Source organism: Phyllostomus hastatus, unplaced genomic scaffold (assembly GCF_019186645.2).
Source record: "Phyllostomus hastatus isolate PE091 unplaced genomic scaffold, TTU_PhHast_1.1 phas_contig_86, whole genome shotgun sequence".
Taxonomy (NCBI): domain Eukaryota; kingdom Metazoa; phylum Chordata; class Mammalia; order Chiroptera; family Phyllostomidae; genus Phyllostomus; species Phyllostomus hastatus.
This window is the reverse complement of record NW_025333977.1, coordinates 49,578,729-49,597,819: the sequence shown is the minus strand read 5'-3', so window position 1 is coordinate 49,597,819 and position 19,091 is coordinate 49,578,729. Positions and strand designations below refer to the sequence as shown.

Here is a 19,091-nt window from a genome sequence, read left to right as displayed (position 1 = left end):
AAAACACGAAATGGGAGCAGAGCCGATTTTAAGTCCTGCACTGCAATATGTGAGTCGCTCTCAAATACGCCCAACCATGTCTCCGTGTGTCCACAGGGTGGGACAGCTGGGCCAGAGTGAGGGCGTAAGTAAAGGAAGACTCCACTCCCGAGACTTTACTGCTAAGAAGAAGGAGTAACAGCAGACAGTGTAAAGGCAGAGTCGTATCATTTATTGCGATACAGTTGGGGGTTGGCAGGCAATGGTAAAAGAAGACAGTCTGAAATGTCTCCGGAGATGTCAGACATGATTGCTTTTGTTGCTTAAGCCCCTTTTGATATCCTTCCTTCCCCCTTGGGTTTCATCTAACCAGTGGCTGCTGTAGCCTTTCTCTCTAGGTCTATGAACTTCTCTTTTCATAATGCCACCCTTCTAATACTCTGATCGTCAAAATTTCTGCTCTCAGGGCACAGGTCTGAGTGGCTATCTAAAGCTATGGCAGCAGCGATAAGGGACCCAGGCCGCTAAGAGTGAGCTGAACCAATGAGGTTGGAAGGTACAGCATTTGTCCAGAAGACAAAAGTTCCTCCACATGTTTTAAGATCTGAGGTTTCAAAACAGCAAGGCAGGCATGCTCACACTGGGCCACATTTCTAACACTTTTGAAAATACAGATTCCTAAGCCCAAAATGCAAGGATTCTTATTCAGTTCATTTGAATGAGAGTCTTGGAATATGCATTTTTACAGCTCCCCAGGTGACGCTGATGGCCAGTCAGGTACATAAACAATAACCTTAAGAGTTAGAGAGAACTGCTTCAGAGTCCCCAGGGAAGCAGAAGGCCCAGAAGAAAAAGGCAGCGGGGCTCTGGGTGCCTCTCTTACAAGTCCCCCAGACGTGGAAAGAGAAACCACAGCTCCTGCCTTGTCCCCATTAGTAAGGTCCTATGGCCAAAAACTCTGCTACGGCAGAAAATCTACCTTAAGACATGCAATCTTGAGAACGCAAGATGAACAGATAATTCACCAAGTTCTTCTTGGATACTAGCCTCTTTATCTTCCCAATTCCAAGGCAAGTGCAGCTTCCACCATTTGCCCTGGTATCTCTGATTATTACCACCTGTACCTCCTCATTTGCCTGCCATCACTCTCTTCCCGTCTCTCATCTCGGACTAAAGTTTTCTGTGTGCAAAATCAGCACTTCCTGATGAGAAAATCGACTTTTCCTGTGTTCCCAACAAGGCTGTTCTAGTATGTATACCCAACTCTCAGCTGCTTGATTCATCAATGAATCAGTGCTCACTGTTCGTCTGGTTGTAAGCAAGAGCCATTGAGCTGAGGAAGGAATAGTCAACACTGCATCTAAAGACCAACCAGCTCCAATGTCCAGTCCTGCCACCTCCCAGCTTGGGCAACTTATATTTTTTGAAGCTCTCTTTTCTCATCTATAAAAATAGGATTAGTGGTCCCTCAGATGGTTCCAGTATAGACCGGCTGCAAAAGGAAATGATACAAAGGAAGTGCTCCTTGACCACATGTGTGAGAGTACGTGTCTCAGTGTTCTGATCCAGTCTTCATAGATGACTTTTCCCTTTTGGTCCCGGCTGCCCCCTCTGTCATTCCTGCCCCACTACCCTCCAATACAACAATAGAACGGAGGCCATGGAATTACTCCCCACGGCCCAGTGCAGTGCCTGGTCAGATTTTGTTTTGGTCCACGAGACATTAGGCACTCACAAATTTGGAAAGTATCTGATTTTTTAAATTTAATCTTTATTGTATTTTTCCCCATTATCATTTAGTCACCTTACACCCCCTTCCCTGGCATCACCACTCTGTTGTCTACGTCCATGAATTCTTGGTCTTTTTTGCTCAATCCCTCCACTCCATCACCTCCCCTGCCCTCACTAGCTGTCACCTGCTCTCCATCCATGATTCTGTCCCCATACCAACATGTAAAATCACAGTGCGGCTCCAGGAGCTGCCCTGCCAGGGTTTGAATCCTATTCCAGGGGCAGTGGGACCTAACCTCACATCTCTGTGCCTCAGGTTCCTCCACTATTAATAAAAATGTGGGGGAGGTTAAAGTAGTGAAACCCACCTGGCTCATGCACTTATTGTAAGAACTCAGTGAGTTAAAACACATAAAGTGTTTAGAACAACTAAACATACAGTCAGCACTCTGGTTCTGACTTAAGTGGCTTGGCCATAGACGAGGCCATGCTGGATCCCAACAAGCTCCGGCTGAGTGGCAGCTGACTTGCAAGGCATGACCTCTCTACTTCTGCACAGTTCCTCATTTCCTAAAGACCATACACAGGGCCTACCTCACTTACCTGGACCACCTGCCATCAGATGACCACATACAGGACTATCCCTTTGGCCTTGGGCTTTGCCACTCCTAGTACCAAGAGGAAAAAAAACAGATCCAGGGAAAGAAATGATAACTTCCTCCCCAGTCATACTTACTAACAAGCATGTAGCACACCCGGTGGAGAAGGCAAGAAGCACAAGAGAGTACCTGGGATGATTAATGGCTATGTCTGAGACCAGCAGAATAAACAGCGCCTCCTGCCATAAATCACCCAAGCTTTGAGAGCTGCAACTTGGAGACCAGTACTGCCAAATCATCCATTTAATCAGCATAATGTTTACATCTCTAGGACTCTGCAATGTGCCCTGGTAATAACCAGGCTCTGATGGCTCACCGTTCTGTCTGTTTTTCTGCCCATGTACCTGCGAGATCTCACTGCAGCAGAAACCAACCAGCCCCAGTATGCACACTAGTCAAGCAGCAGTGTGGACTGTATAGAGCCTCTCTAATCCAACAGTGGGTCCCTCGGGCCTCTACTGACCCCATTACGTGGAGCAACATGACTACTAAGTTTGTATATAAAACGTGAAATAGGAAAATGCACTTTGTCAGGGAAAGGACTTGGGTCTGATTTGGTCACTACCACACCTGCAGTCTGGAACACTGCTTACTGCACATAGGAGGTACACAAAGTACCAAGGACACTAGCCGGCAGTCTCGTAAGCATGTGAATAAGTACCACCAAATACTCTAATTGTAAATGTATATATTATATTTTTAAATCAAACTAAGTTCAGCCGTTAGCCCATAATTTGGCAATGGACCACTTGAGTGTGCAGGAGCCTTGTAAAGAGATTTTCAGACCACTGCTACTTTCTTATCTGGTTCTTATCTGGTACTGAGTCACACACTCTGACATGCGTGGCCTTTGTAGCTAAATCCTGAGGACTTCAAAATCTAACTGCACACTATTATCCAATGGGAAAGACACTGGAGCGCTCTGTAGGAAATTATAAATTATAGTACTGAACTCGAAAGTAACTAAAACTATGAAGGGGTCCTGCCTCTCGATTTCAGAACAATATCATAAGCACCACAAACCTGGCAAAAGATTAACATGTGGTGAGTTTATCTGAAGTCCTACTCATGATCTACCTGTCAGTAATGCCAAATACGGAAAAATTAATGCTTAGAAAAACAACAAGAGCCATACCACTTACCTAAAAGATGTGGTCACTGGTGTCAAAACGCTTCTTTACCCAAATGCTAATTCTGCATTTCCAGGTTACTCCAGTGACCGCTCGTTTATGAACATGCTAGGTTCTGTGGCTGTTGGTTACCCCCTAGGAGGTGCTTCTGAAAGAACCACACCTTACCTACCTCAGATACCCATCATCAGTTCTCTACCTCTTACCACATGTTGAATCTGGCAATGGCAAAGTTTCAAAAGAAAACATATTGAGGTTGTTGCCTACTGTTTATTTGCCAGATGATGCAAAGGTGTAGCAAAAGCAATAGAAAATTTCAAGAAGGAACTGGCCCACCAAAGGGAAAAATCCAGCACAGAGGCCAGCCAGACACCCACAGAGATTCAAACATCTCTCCTTCCATTTCCCAGCCTTTATTAAGTTCTAGCTGGCCAACTCTGCAGTGACACTCAACCACCCACTATCTTGTGGTTTCTGTCAAGTTCCCAATTTGCATTTGTTCCTGAGACGAGGGAGAACTTGGTGTGTAACAGTCTTAGTCTGGAGTGCACAGTGAGACACATTCTGAATGAGTGCTCCCCGACTGGCAGATGAGAGCTGGAGGCAGGTAAGGAGACAGCTTTTCCATGAGCGAGCCGAGTGTGTGCGAGAGGGGTGTGCAAGTGGGGTGTGCAAGTGGGGCGTGCAAGTGGGAAGGAGAGGTCAGAACTGAGCAGCAACAACGCTGAGGTCAGTGGACCATCTGCATTTTCCCTTTTTTGTTTGAGAACTGTAATTGGTGGTTATGGTAATACATTTGCTCATGCTGCTTCTGGAATCGAATCTGAAATTGTACCACTTATGATTATTTGTGATTTCCAACTGTGGCTGTCAAAATATGTCTGAGATGAAGAGATAGCAAAGAAAAGGGTTAAAAGGCCTTCATCCAGGACAAACATGCCCAAAGCTTGTACCTGTGTATCAAAATTGCCTCTAAAAGCTATGAAGTTAAGTATTACAATAATATTTAAGAGTCCACGTGAATGTTTTTGCTTGCAACTGCATGTGTGTGAAGATGTACAGTTAGTATCTACTTGTACATATACTTAAATAGGTAAAAAGCTTTTTATCTTTTTTGTTATTGGGATAAGTTAACCCCAATTACCTAGAAAGATATTTATTTACCTTTAAAGAGAATTATGAGCTGCCGAAACATCTATCTTATGTATAGAGGACATTTGAGTTCATCTGTTACTTATTATGATCTATGACTAATCAGCTCAATTATTTGAAATATTTTAAACATTATAAATTTAAATTATGCATAGGGGAATTGGGACAGATCTACACTGTCAGCATATTCAACCAATCTCATGCAATCCATTTAGTCCAGAGATATTTTTTAAGGACAACTAATCCTTCAAAGAAAATAAATCAGAGGTCACACTGGTTAAAAAAAATACACTGTAGTCTGCATAATTATGTATGGTGTCAAACGGGTGCTAGACTTACATAGAGGTGATCGCTGTGTAAATTATAGGTGTCTAATCAGTATATTTCATATCTGAAACAATACTGTATGTCAACTTTAATTTTAAATTTTTTTAATTTTTTAAACATAGATTTAAAAACAATTTTAGCACTAAAAATCTAAGTATTGATAAGTTAAAAAATAAGAAAACACAATGTACTAACTATAAAATATCAAAATAACATTTCATGAATTGTAAACATACCAATAAATTTCACTTAATAAAATCTATAAATACACACATAAAAAGTATGCACACCCATACACAGTCGCACACTGCATAAGCTAAAGATGGTTGTGTTTGTGATAGCTGAGTAAGGAAGACACGAGGAGACACCAAGATCCTCAAAGCCTAAAGACTCATAAAAGGAAGTGGGCAGGGTGTAGAGAAAGAGCTGTTACAGAGCCCATGTCATAGCAGCTGACCACGGCCACCCAGCAGATCTCAGCATGATCCTGAACCTGAGCACAGCCAGCTCCTCAGCCCACAGCTTCAATCAGCACAGCACGAACACTGCTACACCCACTGCCCCCTTCTACCCTACCCCACCCATCACCAACCAGCACATCTTCAATTATCTTCAATCAATACTTCCATCCTCAAGTATGTATTTGTAGGGGAGTCTTTATAACTCCCTGATTATAGGAATGTTCAATCTAGTATCACACATCTATATTTGGGTGGAAGGGGAATGTTAAACTAAAAACATAAAATTGTAATCATCCCTGACATCTTCAAAAATAATACAATGGGTGGAGTAGGAGCGGTAGAAAAAGAAAGTCTCTCAAGTCAGGAGAACTGGGGGTTGGGGTTGGGGGGTGGGCAGGGAGAACCACACTAAAACAGCAAATGGGTACGCCAGGCAGCAGGCACTCTGAGCTCCCTGAGCCCCATTCGCTCATCTCTAAAATGGTGATGATATTAGTACATGACTACTCATGATTAAATCAGATAATATTTGTAAAGTCGTGGACACAGTGATGTAGGAAGCATTCAGTAAGTGTGGGCTGACATCATTACTGTTATCATAAAATCAATGCAGGTATACATGTAATTATATATCAGACCATTGGCAAATATAATTTGGGCATTTCGATACCTTTGTACACCAAAATCAGTAAGATACAAAAGCACTTACAATAGTGCTTCTCAAACTTTGCAGCACAACCGAATTGTCTGGAAGCCTTGTTAAAGCACATACCCTCAGGCCAACTCCAAAAAGTTTCTGCTTCATTAAGGCAGAGTTGGGGCTTCAGAATTTGCATTTCTAACAATTCCCAGGTGATACGGGAGCCCACACTTTAGAACCACTGATCTATAGATGAATTCCTCATACACATTTGCCTTACTAATAAAATTATCTACAAGTTTCTCATTTAATCTAAGCCACTTAGTAAGGGCAAAATAATGAATAAATGCTTAAAAAGTAAAGGAAGTGTATTTTCCCTACATAGTTAAGCATTACATTATTCTTGACCAAGAAAGGAAGGGAGGGAGGAAGTCAGAATATTTCCAATTAGATCTAAAATACTTCTGAAGTAAATTGCTGAATAAAGGAATATTGTGGCCTAAAACTGTTCACCTTATAAAAAACCTCTAACGTGAATTTAGATATTGAGGCTCCCTAAACTGAAGTCTCTATGGTAAGAAATCAGAGGTCGCATTTACTCCAATTGGTTTCAGCATTTCCTTGAAAGTTAGGTTGGTACCACTTGAGATGTCCCAGCCTCCCAGATTAAGCGGTCTCTGGAAAACCAAGAACAGGCCAGTGCAGAGAGACACAGGTTGAACGAGTTTATTTGGCCATCTTCCTCAAAGGTATCCTCACTTGTAGACGGCTCTCTAGGAGAGGAGAACTGGACAATAAGGAGTTTCTTTTAACTGAAAATTACATCATCAGTGCAAGCCTATTCAGGCACAGCAGTGGTCCTCAAAGTGTAGTCCCAGACAAGATACATCAACAACATCAGTGAACTTGTAAAACATGCAAATTTTGGAACCCAGACCTACTGATTATGAAACTTTGGGGTGAAGCCCAGCAATCTGTGTTTTATTAACCCCCGAGTTGATCCTGTTGCACAATTTATTTTGAATCCCACTGAGTGAAGTGACCCTACATCCTGGGACGTCTCCAGTTTTCACCTGCTGTCAGACAATACTGCAGAGTCCCCCTTTCTACCTCCAGTTTCCTCTTCCTAGGTTGGACAATAATGTGGTCATCCTTACAGTTCAGACTAGATACTACAAAAGGGGTTCATTGGTTGGATTCTGTTTACTGCTTGGGGCTGCAAATTAGCTTCAACTCTTGCTGCTATATCTAGCACTAAACCCATAGCCTCTGTAAATGCTAAAACATGCATAAAAATCTAGGGAGAGGTGGATAGCAAGATGCTGATATAGGCAGGCATGGCTCACCTCTTCACACAACCACATCAAACTTACAACTAAAATATAGAACAACCATCACTCAGAACCATCAGAAATCAAGTTGAATGGAAGTCTAACAACTATGGAATTAAAGAAACCACATCCATCCAGACTGGCAGGAGGGGTATGGACAAGGAATGGGCTGGTCCCTCATCCATGTGTGGTGGAAAAATATTTGGGAGGGATTTCTCAAGAGCAAGCAGGCCCGGACCCATACCAGGCCCCCCAGCCCAGGGTTCCAGTGCCAGGAAGATAAGTCCCCACAACTTCTGACTGCAAAAACCAGTGGGGATTGAGTCCCCTAGGAAGAAACTGCTGAAGCCCCAAGCAGTTCCTCTTAAAGAACCCATACACAGACTCACCTTCTCAGACTTACTTCCTCTGAGCTCCAGCTCTGGGCAGCAGCTTGGAAGGGCATCAGGGGCATACTGGGAGAAGCTGAAGTATCTGGCGCCAGGGAAAGCAGAGGTCATTGTCCCTTTTCTGAACCCTCCCCCCATGGAGCTGGCAGGCTGGTGGCATATCTGAGACTCCATTAACCTGGCTAACACTGTTAGACCCACTTCCAAATCCCCTAAGACCCTGCACCACCCAACTTATGACCCACCCAAACTTCTTTTCCATATGAATAGCTGGTCTTGGTGCAAGTTTCACAACTTCCCAAACCTATCAAACAAGCGACAGCTGGCCTCAGTGAGCTACAGGCTGGGCACTAGCAGCAGCCAGATTAGTTTCACAGCTTGGCTTCACTTGGGAATCTCCAAGCCTAGCACCAGTAGCAGCCATCTCATGCTGTATAGCTCAGGCAGGGCGGCCCAGGGGCAAAACATAGGTGGGGCTGACCTTTGCCTGCACCACCTGGGAAACCCCAGAGCCTGTGAAACAAGTGGACAGCTACAGACCCCACTGGAGCACCACCATCCTGCTCCCACACAGCTGATCCTCCACAGAGGGTGGAGGTTGGTGGTCAGTGGTCACAGCCAGTGGTTGCAGCCGACTGGCCTGGGTAAATCCCTCTCATTGACTTGCCAACAGCAACCAAGGCTCAGCTGCAAGAGGAGGGTGTACTCAGCCCACACAAAGGGTAAACCTAGAACACCCAGTTGTGTAATAGGGGAGGCTGTGCCACCAGACTCTACAGGACACCTCCTACCTTAGGGCACACTACCAAGACACCAAGTCAAAGCATCTCTACCTAATATATAGGAATAAACACAGGGAGAGGCTGCCAAAATGAGGAAATACAGAAACATGGCCCAAATGAAAGAATAGATCAAAACTCTAGGAAAAAAAAAGCTATACATCTTAGCAATTATTGGAGATTAGCAATCTATTAGACGCAGAGTTCAAAATGCTGGTTATAAGGATGCCCAAGGAACTTAGTGAGGACCTCAGCAGCATACAAAATATCTAGTAAGAAATGAAGAATTCACTAATTGAAATAAAGAACAATTTACAGGGAAACAAGAGTAGAGTGGATGAAGCCAAGAATCAAATCAATGATTTGGAACATAAGGAAACAAAAAACCACCAATCATAACAACAAGAAGAAAAAAAAATCCAAGAAAATGAGGATAGTATAAGCAGTCTTTGGAACAACTTCAAGAGGTCCAACATTCGAATCATAGAGATGCCAGAAGAAGAGAAAGAGCAAGAAATTGGAAATGTATTTGAAAAAATAATGAAATAAACCCTCCCTAATTTGGTGAAGGAAATAGACACACCAGTCCAGAAAGCACAGAGAGTTCCAATCAAGTCGGACTCAATGAGGCCCACACCAAGACACATCATAATTAACATGCCAAGGGTTAAAGATAAAATTTTTTTAAAGATTTTATTTATTTATTTTTTAGAGAGGGGAAGAGAAGGAGAGAAAGAGAGAATCAATGTGTGGTTGCCTCTCACACGGCCCCCACTGGGTACCTGGCCTCCAACCCTGGCATGTGCCCTGACTGGGAATCGAACCTGTGATGCTTTGGTTCACAGCCCACACTCAATCCACTGAGCTACGCCAGCCAGGGCGGTTAAAGATAAAATTTTACAAGAAGCAAAAGAAAAGCAGAGTTACCTACAAAGAAGTTCCCATAAGACTGCCAGCTGACTTCCCTAAAGAAACTCTGCAGGAAGAAGGGGCTGGCAAGAAAGAGGTATTAGAAGTGATAGAAAGCAAGGACCTACAACCGATATTACTCTACCTATCAAAGCTATCATTTAGAATGGAAGGGCAGATAACGTGCTTCCCAGACAAGGTAAAGCTAAAGGAATTCATCATCACCAAGCTGTTATTACAAGAAATGTTAAAGGGACTTAAGTAAGTCTCTTAAATAAGAAAAAGAAGATCAAAAGCATGAACATTAAAATGACAACAAACTCACAACTATCAACAACTGACCTTAAAAAATAAAAACAAAAACAAACTAAGCAAACAATCAGAACAGGAACAGAACAGTACATATGGGAATTATTTGGAGGGTTATCAGCTGGGAGGCGGAAGTGGCATAAAGGGGGAAATGGTGCAGGGATCAAGAAGCATAGTTGGTAGGAACAAATGACAGGGGGACATTATGAATAGTATAGGAAAAGGAAAAGCCAAAGAATTCATGCACACGACCCATGGACATTAACTACTGCAGGGAATGGGTATTGCAGCAGGGAAGAGGGGTACTAGTCAGAGGGGTAAACGGAAAAAAGTGGACAACTATAACTTCATAATCAATAAAATATACTTAAAAATATCTAGGGAGAGTAACTGGAGAAACCAATTTCAATAGAAGTATCCTATCCTATCTTTACAAAAAAGTACTTGCCAACAAACTATATAAGGTCTAGTTTAAATTCCCAGCTTCCTGAGTAGCATGTGGAATCAAATCTTCTCCATCAAGTCTTTAAAACCCTCCTTTCTAATCTTCTGGCTCCTCTAAGAGTTTTCTTTTCCTGACAAGCACCCTAGAAAAGTACAAACCTACCTAATAGGCAACTTACTAGTCTTCTTTTTATAATAATAACTTGGCTATGTTAATTCACAGAAAACCCAAGTTTGCTACAAAGCTTCTCAGTCCACCTGTTCATTTTGAGGCAAAGTAAAATATCAGTCATATGCTTTTGGATCTCATCAATTCTCATTCTTTTGAAATCTCTGTCTTCACTCAACCTAAATTAAATTATTGCCTTTTCGCTCTTCAGTGAAGTCTTCCATCTGTTGTTCCTTAAAAACTTCAAAGGCCTTAGATATGTTCTGACCCTTCATCTTTCAGATCAGAGAGGGGTGGTGGCTTCTACTCAATTATACAACATCTGCTGTTGAAGTTAGGATCTCAAAGAAAAAAGAAAAAGATCAGCTATTTGGTTGTTCGGGTTTTGCCCAATGGAGATTACAGTTGTCTCTTGAACAACACAGGTTTAAAGTGTACACGTCCACTTATATGCAATTTTATTCAATAACTACTGTAAATGTGTCTTCTCTTCCTTATGATTTTAATAACATTTTCTTTACTTTAGCTTACTTTAAGAATACTATATATAATCCATACAAAATATGTTACTCAACTGTTGATATTATTGATAATGCTTCTAGTCAACAGTAGGCATATCAAAGTTTTGGGGCGAGTCAATTTTCAAATACATGGGGGATTGATGCCCCTAATCCCTGTGTTGGTGAAGGGTCAACTACATACACTTTGGTGTGGTCACTTGGGAGACAAATCTGATTCTCAACTTTCCAGGATCACACACATTTTTATCTCATCGTTGAACAACAGAAATGATTCACACCAGGCAGACTTGAAATGTATCAACTTTTCTTATGGGAGAGACACCTGGCTAGAAAGCAGAACTCACCTGTTGCTTAATGGATCTTCCCAGTGAGTTCAACCCTAAGGTCAAAGGTTGGTAGGAGCTTAAAGGAGGCTTTATCTAACTAACATTTCCATCCTACTATGGAAGATGAGAGAAATCTCAGTCTCATTCTAGAGGTATTTCATTCATTCATTCATTCATTCATTCATTCAACAAACACTAATTCTTTTTAAAAAATATGTTATTGATTATGGTATTACGGTTGTCCCATTTTCTCCCCTTTATTCCCCTCTACCCTGAATACCTCCTCCCACCTGCATTCCCCCACTTTAGTTCATGCCCATGGGTCATACATATAAGTTCTTTAGCTTCTACTATTCCCATACTATTCTTAACCTCCTCCTGTCTATTTTCTACCTACCATTTATGCTACTTATTACCTGTACCTTCCCCCTGCTCCCTCCCACTCCCCCACCGATAACCTTCCATGTGATCTCCATTTCTCTGATTCTGTTTGTTCTAGTTGTTTGCTTAGTTTGTTTTTGTTTTGTTTTGTTTTTTTAATTTTTAGGTTCAGTTGTTAATAGCTGTGAGTTTGTTGTCATTTTACTGTTTGTATTTTTTACCTTCTTTTTCTTAGATAAGTCATTTTAACCTTTCATGTAATAAGGGCTGGGTGATGATGAACTCCTTTAACTTGACCTTATCTGGGAAGCACTTCATCTGCCCTTCCATTCTAAATGATAGCTTTGCTGGACAGAGTAATCTTGGATGTAGGTCCTTGCCTTTCATGACTTCGAATACTTTTTTCTAGCCCCTTTTGCCTGCAAGGTTTCTTTTGAGAAATCAGCTTATAGTCTTATGGGCACTCCTTTGTAGGTAACTGTCTTCTTTTCTCTTTCTGCTTTTAAGAATCACTCCTGTTTAATCTTAGCTAATGTAATTATGATGTGTCTTGGTGTGTTCCTCCTTGGTTCCAACTTCTTTGGGACTCTCTGAGCTTCTTGAGCTTCCTGAAAGTCTATTTGCTTTGCCAGATTGGGCAAGTTCTTCATTATTTTTTCAAATTAAGCTTTCAGTTTCTTGGCCTTCCTCCCCTCCTTCTGACACCCCTATGATTCGGAAGTTGGAACATTTAAAGATGTCCTGGAGGCTCCTAAGCCTCTCCTCAGTTTTTTGAATTCTTGTTTCTTCATTCTCTTCTGGTTGAATGTTTCTTTCTTCTGCTCCAAACCATTGATTTGAGTCTTGGTTTCCTTCCTGTCACTGTTGGTTTCCTGTAGATTTTTCTTCATTTCACATAATGCAACCTTCATTGCTGCCTGGGCCTTTATGCTGTTGAAGTACCCAGTGAGTTCCTGGAGCATCATGATTACCAGTGTTTGGAACTGTGCATTGATAGGTTGGCTATTTCTTCGTCCCTTAGTTGTATTTTTTCTGGAGCTTTTAATTGTTCTTTCATTTGGGCCATTTTTTTTTTTGGTCTCCGTGTGTCTGTTATGTAGTAAGGGGTGGAGCCTTAGGTGTTACCAGGGCGGGGCAATGCACGTTGCTGCATTGTGACACTGTATGTGGGGGAGAAGTCTTAGAGGGAACAGTGCGGCTTGCTCTACTCTCTGCCAGTTTTCAGTCACTTCCCCTGCTACCCACAATCAAATTGGGCCCTTCTGGTGCTAATTCCCAGGTGGGTAGGTTTGTGTGCATTCTAGGACCCTGTGGGTCTCTCCAACAGACTCTCCTATGAGGCTAGGAGTTTCTCCTGCTATAGCCTCAACCCCCACATGAGTTTTCAGTCAGAGGCTTTAAGGTTTTATTGCCCCACGCTAGAATGGAACCCTGGGTTGTGTGGTCTGTCTCGCTCCCCAGTTGTTTCCTCCCAGTTTATGTGCACGTGAATGTGGGACCGCCCAGTCAACCAGCCACTGCCTTTCTGCGAGTCCTCTCCACCTGGTTGCCCGTCTCCACCCCACCTACCAGTCTGGATGAATGTGTCTTTAACTCCTTGGTTGTCAGACTTCCATACAGTTCGATTTTCTGTCAGTTCTGGTTGTTTTTTGTTTTTAAATTTGTTGCTGTCCTTTTTTGTGTGTGCAAGGAGGCAGGGTGTGTCTACCTATGCCTCCATCTTGTTTGGAAGTCCACACTGATTCCTTACCACGTGGCAACCATGACTCTACATGCGAGGGACACTGTGCATGCAGCTGCACCCCTGACCTCAGGAAGCTTACATTTCAATAGACAAAAAAAACAAACACTTACATCTTCACTCTTTCTTCTCTAGGAAATGATATTTACTCAGTTATAACAACATTTGGGCATATTATACTTAATAGATGACATTTTATTTTCTTTATACAAATTTGGCAAGGATCTATTTCTCACCAAAATCCAACAGACATTTACTGATTTGACACAAATTCTTGACCAAACCCTAGTTAGGAGCTAATAGCCCTGCATGTACTAATGTCAAAATGGAATATGGAAAATCATACTAAACTCAGTTAAATGTCTTAGCAGTTGACCTATGGTGTTTAATATTCTCTCCTTCCTAGCCCCTGAAAATGCCTGTCAGCACAAGGATCTCACTGCCTCTTTCCCTACTATAAATATCTCTGCCAGAACCACCTTTACTGAAGTGAAAAAAGGAAGAGAGAGGATATGTTGTGAGAGGAAAGGAAACCCAGGACTCGGGTAGAGGCCCATGTTGTCACTGAGTCTACTGAAGAGCGTGAATGCTGAACCAGTCCCCACCCCAGTGCCACTGAGGCAAGTGCCAGGCTAGTCCCACCTCACCCCCCAAAAATGGACTATCTGATTTGATTTTTGAAAGGGATAAACATCTCCTTAAAATAACTTATTTTAACTTAAACCTTTTAACTTAAAATATATAATGTACACTTTTTGCCTAGTCATTGAGTATTGTAGCAAGACTTTGAGTACAGGTCTGCTGACTGAAGTTATCTACTGATTTTCCTTCATAAACCATAAACTTACCACATCACCATTCATGTCCAGTTTGTTAGTTTAGATCAAATAATAAGAGAAATTTTAAATACTTGAGAAGCCACATGAGTAAAAATAACCCAGACCTAGACCTAGACTATTAATTCCTCAAAGGACCCGAGTCTGTCCTAGTCTAGTAAGGAAATGGCACAGTAAAGTTTCTCCACAAATGTTTTATAGATGGATGGCAAAAAAGAGGATCTTAACAAACTAAATATGTCATGGAAACAACATTCTGCCTCCCTAGTTTTTATCTAATTCCACTCCTATCCCACCTAACAATAGGTATATGCCACGCTTTCACTAAGGGGGACAACCAGACCGTAATTTTACCAATCCAAGTAATATGTATGTACACAGTGCTCAAAGAATGACTAGCATAAGAATAGTGTTTATGGATATCATTGCCATCACCATCTTATTTCTCAGTAATATAGTACAGTAGTTTGATGACAAAAATAGTAAAAGCCAAAAAAGATATATTCAAATTCCAGCTTGACTCTTAGTCTCTGCCTACTCAGTTTATTCATCTATAAAAACAGGATAAAAACACCTAAGTAGAACTACTGTAATAGTCAGCATAACACTTGGCACATAGCTGACAGCATAGACTTTAACATAGCAGATCCACATTCCAACAGATGCCTTCTCCTGCATGCCTACCTATCAAGCCTCCATCCAAAGAATCTACTCTCAGTTTCTATGATCAATATTCAGACTAAAGTCTTCAAAGACAACATCAGACATTACCTTCTACAAGTGTCTCCCCCTTCTTTTATTCCTTCATTAGTTCACCAAGTATTTGCTGAGTACTTCCCTGTGCTAGGCACTATTCTAGGTGCTCGAGACACAGCAGTGAATGAGATCAAGTGCCTGATCTCAGAAGTTTATAATCATGGGGATGGAAACACAATAAACCAATGACTAACACAGCATAAGAGGAGTTCTGCCGTGAAGACCCACCAAGCAGGACTGAGGCAGGATATCCTGGGGAGTGCCCAGTGGATGAGATGCTCAGGAGCAATCACGATGAACATGAGAGATCAGAACAGGAGACCTGATGAAATGGGGGGGACCAAGAGGGAGAACTAGGGCATGCAAAGAGTATATTATATAATAAGTGCATTTGTGCAAAGAGAATTTTAATAATGTCTAGAGTCTGGACAGTCTGTTAAATGTTAAGTTCATTCAATTAGCAACAAACTGCTTTCCACTGAATGGTACTGTGAATATGAGCCTAAAAGTTTCTTATTTGGGGATTTCTAGATACATTCTATGATGTATTTCAAATATTTCACAAATTTGTATACATTTTGTCTTTGATAGTTCATGTTCTCAGTTTAATAGAGGATTTTGAATGCTTTATAATTTGAGGTGTTAAAGGAAACCTAATTACAGTAAGTACTCACTTAACATCTTCAATATGCTCTGTGACTTTAAGTGAAAGATGGGTTTGTTAAGTTGGAGGGGGAATAGCAGCAAGAGGCCAACACAGCTGCAACCGAAGGGGTGAGGCAGAGAACAGGGAGTCTAGTCAGGAAGGGGTGGGGTTGGGGGGGAGGCAGGGAGAGGCCACGCCCAGCCAGATCTCAGGAGGTACTGCAGGCCAGGAGCCAAACCTGATTTTATTCTTTCACCCCGCCATGCCTGGGTGGGTTTGAACAAAGGACTGCCAAGATGCAATCTGTGTCCTTAGAGACTCCTTGTACATGGCTGGAGAGAACACTATGGGGCTGGGAGAGAGGGGTATGGAGGCAGGAGGACCAGATAGGAGACTCCTGCTTCCCAGCACTGACTAAGACTGAGAGGAGTTTTTAAATACACAATTTTGAACTGCAATTGAGGAGAAACAATTTCAGGGGAAAAGGTAGTCCTTCAAATATAAATGAGAGAATGCTCCATAATGGGTTATGTGCACTCTACACAATGGTATATCAGCTAATGAATCTAGAGTTATTTGTTAATAAACCTAAAAAGGTCACAAGAAGTTTGCAATGAAAGCTCTTTAGTGGTTTCCTCTTTCTTATCTGACAAAGCACACTGCTATAGCCCTCATGAAAGAGGGCAGTTCTTCATTTTACAGGATAGCATGTGATTATTTAATTTTATGCTAAGTGAACACAAAACTCTTCCTAGTACCCCACCAAATAAGTGTTACAAAATAACAAAACAATTATAGCAGTGGTACTGAAGACCAACTCAAAACACAATCTTCAAAGTTTTTAGGCAAATGTAGAAGGAAGTGAGAAAATAAGGATACAAAAATACCAGGAAATAAGAACACAAGAATATAATAAAGAAAATAAGAAATAATACAAATATCTTTTAACAGGGAAATAGTTACATCATGATTCTTTCCCTCAATGGGATGGAGTACAACCATTCTAAAGAAAAGGTAGAGCTTTAACACCTGCCACGGAGAAGCTGCCCAGACAGTGCTGCTGAGCCGTGGGGACCTGGGAGCAGTGGTAAAAGAGCCCAGCATCTGCCCACACTTATCTGCCTCTCCAGGATTTAATAATGGCTAACATTTATCGAGGTCCTTCCACACTTTAAGCACTGCACTAGTGCTCTGCTTACCTCACTGAATTTTTACAGCAATCCAATGAGATACAGAGTTACTCCCAATTAACAGCTGAATTAAGTATTTCAGCCAGATTCAAATAGCGGATTAGTGGGGGAGGTGGGCTTCGAGTCCAGGAGTTTTGACCCTTGTAGGCCCACATTCTTCACATCCCATAGAGACAGGTCCTTAGTCACTGAATGTTTTAAATCAATTTGCTCTTGGATTCTTCCTTTCAAATAACATTAAAGGGAATACTTCCACTAGTGTTCTGGGAAATAATTTTAAGGAAAATTAAATTAATGATGAAACATACAAAACTTGTGACATTTCGGAAAGCTAGGACTCAAACTGGCATTAAACTCAAGATCAAAGTGCAAGGCAACTTTACAAACAAACATTCTTTAAAGGCTCCATGACATAATAATGCTGTCAGCCCTCCCAGTGGCAAATTGTGAATGCCACATCTATGCACTTTCCTCTGGTTCCAGCTGTTTGTGAATTGTTCAGCATAGAACATGTAATGTCAGCAGTTTAAAATTAAACAAATGCTCATCATTTTAAGACAAGCTGGGAAGGGTGCGCTCAGCAGGTGTTCTTTCAGCAGTTCCACACGTTGATGACAAATGAATGGAAAATATTTCAAAATGTGGCTAAGGATAAACCAAACCACTAAAGGGTCCTGGGCCATCCTAAAAGTGCAGGACCTGGGCACACTCCTGATCTGTTGATCTACCTCTACACCAACGTGGTCCACACAGAAATGCCCTACTCCTTCTCCCTCAACCCTGGCACACCCATGCATGCGTCTCCTCTCCACCACTACCACGCCCACCCCACAGTATTCAGAGCAGTGTGATCTTACCATTCTAGAGGACTGGCAAAGGGTACATTAAGACAGAGAACCACAGCATCTCCCTGCCTCCACTCAAATCCCTACCAGTTGTGTGACTTGGGCAAGATGCTTAACCACTGTGTCTCATTATCCTCATTTAATTGGTATACATTAACAGTACTTACCTCATACACTAGCTATCAGGTTTTAATGAGTTAATATAAATAAGGAATCTGAAATGGTATCTGGTATGTCAAAAAAAATCCACAAATGTTAAGCATTGTTATCATTGCCACTATCTTAGTGCGTAAGCAGGAGGTACACGCTCCCCTGCAGTGTCAAAGCCATCCTGTGACTCTTACCTTGTATTTTACCGTTTACAACCGAGTAACTGGTTACCCAAGGACAAACGTTCCAGTGACCTTCATTTTCTTCTGTTCACTTTCCTGTATTTTCTGATTTTCCCATGCATCCCTTAGTGTATATATATATTTTTAAAAGAAGCTGTTTTAAGTAAAGCAATCCCTCACTGAGTTCCCTTCCCACCCTTCCGACTGGGCTAGAGACTGCTAGAAGCTTCGACCAGGTCAACTCTGTGGCCCAGCAAACAGGTGTCAGGACCACCCCGCAAGTACCATGCTGACGCTCACACAGGGTCCCGAATTAACATCTGGAGAAATCTCAGTGCACGAGCTCTCCAGAAAAGGAGGGGGGAGAGCAAACCACAGGCCAAGGCTACACATGCTATGAAAAATGAATAATAATCAAGTTCTCAAAATACTCACTAGTGTGTGACTCAGAATCTAGCAATCTAATAGGATATACTCTGAAAATTAAAATGCACAGTTTATATCACAATACTTAATCAGGGCTTCCCAAACTCTCCAGGATTACATAAAATGTGTTTGTACATTTTTTCTAGCTTTCTGGCTTTTATCCAGTCTGAAAGATCTTCATAGCTTAAAGCTGCTACAAATTGTTGGTTTAACAGTGACTCTCAAACTTTAACATTCTTGTTAAAACATGTGTCCTTGGGCCCATGCTCAGGCTTTCTCTTCTTTTTTTTGGTTGGGGAGGTGGGGTGGGGTGGGTTAATCCCTGAGAATTTTCATTCTAGCAAGTTCTCAGCAGATGCTGATGGTCCAGATCCAGGAATCAAAAACTTTGAGAACCACTGACTTAGAGAATTATGTGGGCATTTTGGCTTTTACCTTAAGGTGAGCAACCAACCTCCCTAATGGAAGTAATGTAAGAAAACTAATGGCCATTTCCCTATTACATGCTAGTGAATCACCACATAGTACCTGCCAATATAACTCCACCATCACTGCCACCTGCATTTTTTTTTTTGGTGTAGGGGGGGAGTGAGGGTGGGTTCCAACATTCATATATGCCAGGCACCTCCCTAACCTCTCTCATGTGTAGGCATTTTGAAATGAAGGTGAGGAAGAGTATAAT

The 19,091-nt window shown here is 41.8% G+C and overlaps 2 protein-coding genes across 3 annotated transcripts in view; one reads left to right on the top strand and one right to left on the bottom strand.

The window, feature by feature from the left end:
- Nucleotides 1-19,091, bottom strand: part of MED12L (mediator complex subunit 12L) — a 316,418-nt gene that overhangs the window by 140,502 nt on the left and 156,825 nt on the right. The gene's annotated exons all lie outside the window — the stretch shown is intronic.
- P2RY14 (purinergic receptor P2Y14) overlaps nucleotides 4,008-19,091 on the top strand; it is a 48,282-nt gene continuing 33,198 nt past the window's right edge. The window contains exon 1 of one of the 2 annotated variants that reach the window (XM_045851260.1): nucleotides 4,008-4,106. Coding sequence is in view for 1 of the 2 variants with exons in the window: in XM_045851258.1 (XP_045707214.1) it covers nucleotides 4,068-4,106 (39 nt within the window). In the remaining variant the exon portion in view is untranslated. The remainder of the gene's footprint in view (nucleotides 4,107-19,091) is intronic. The other variant, XM_045851258.1, reaches the window with a different exon arrangement.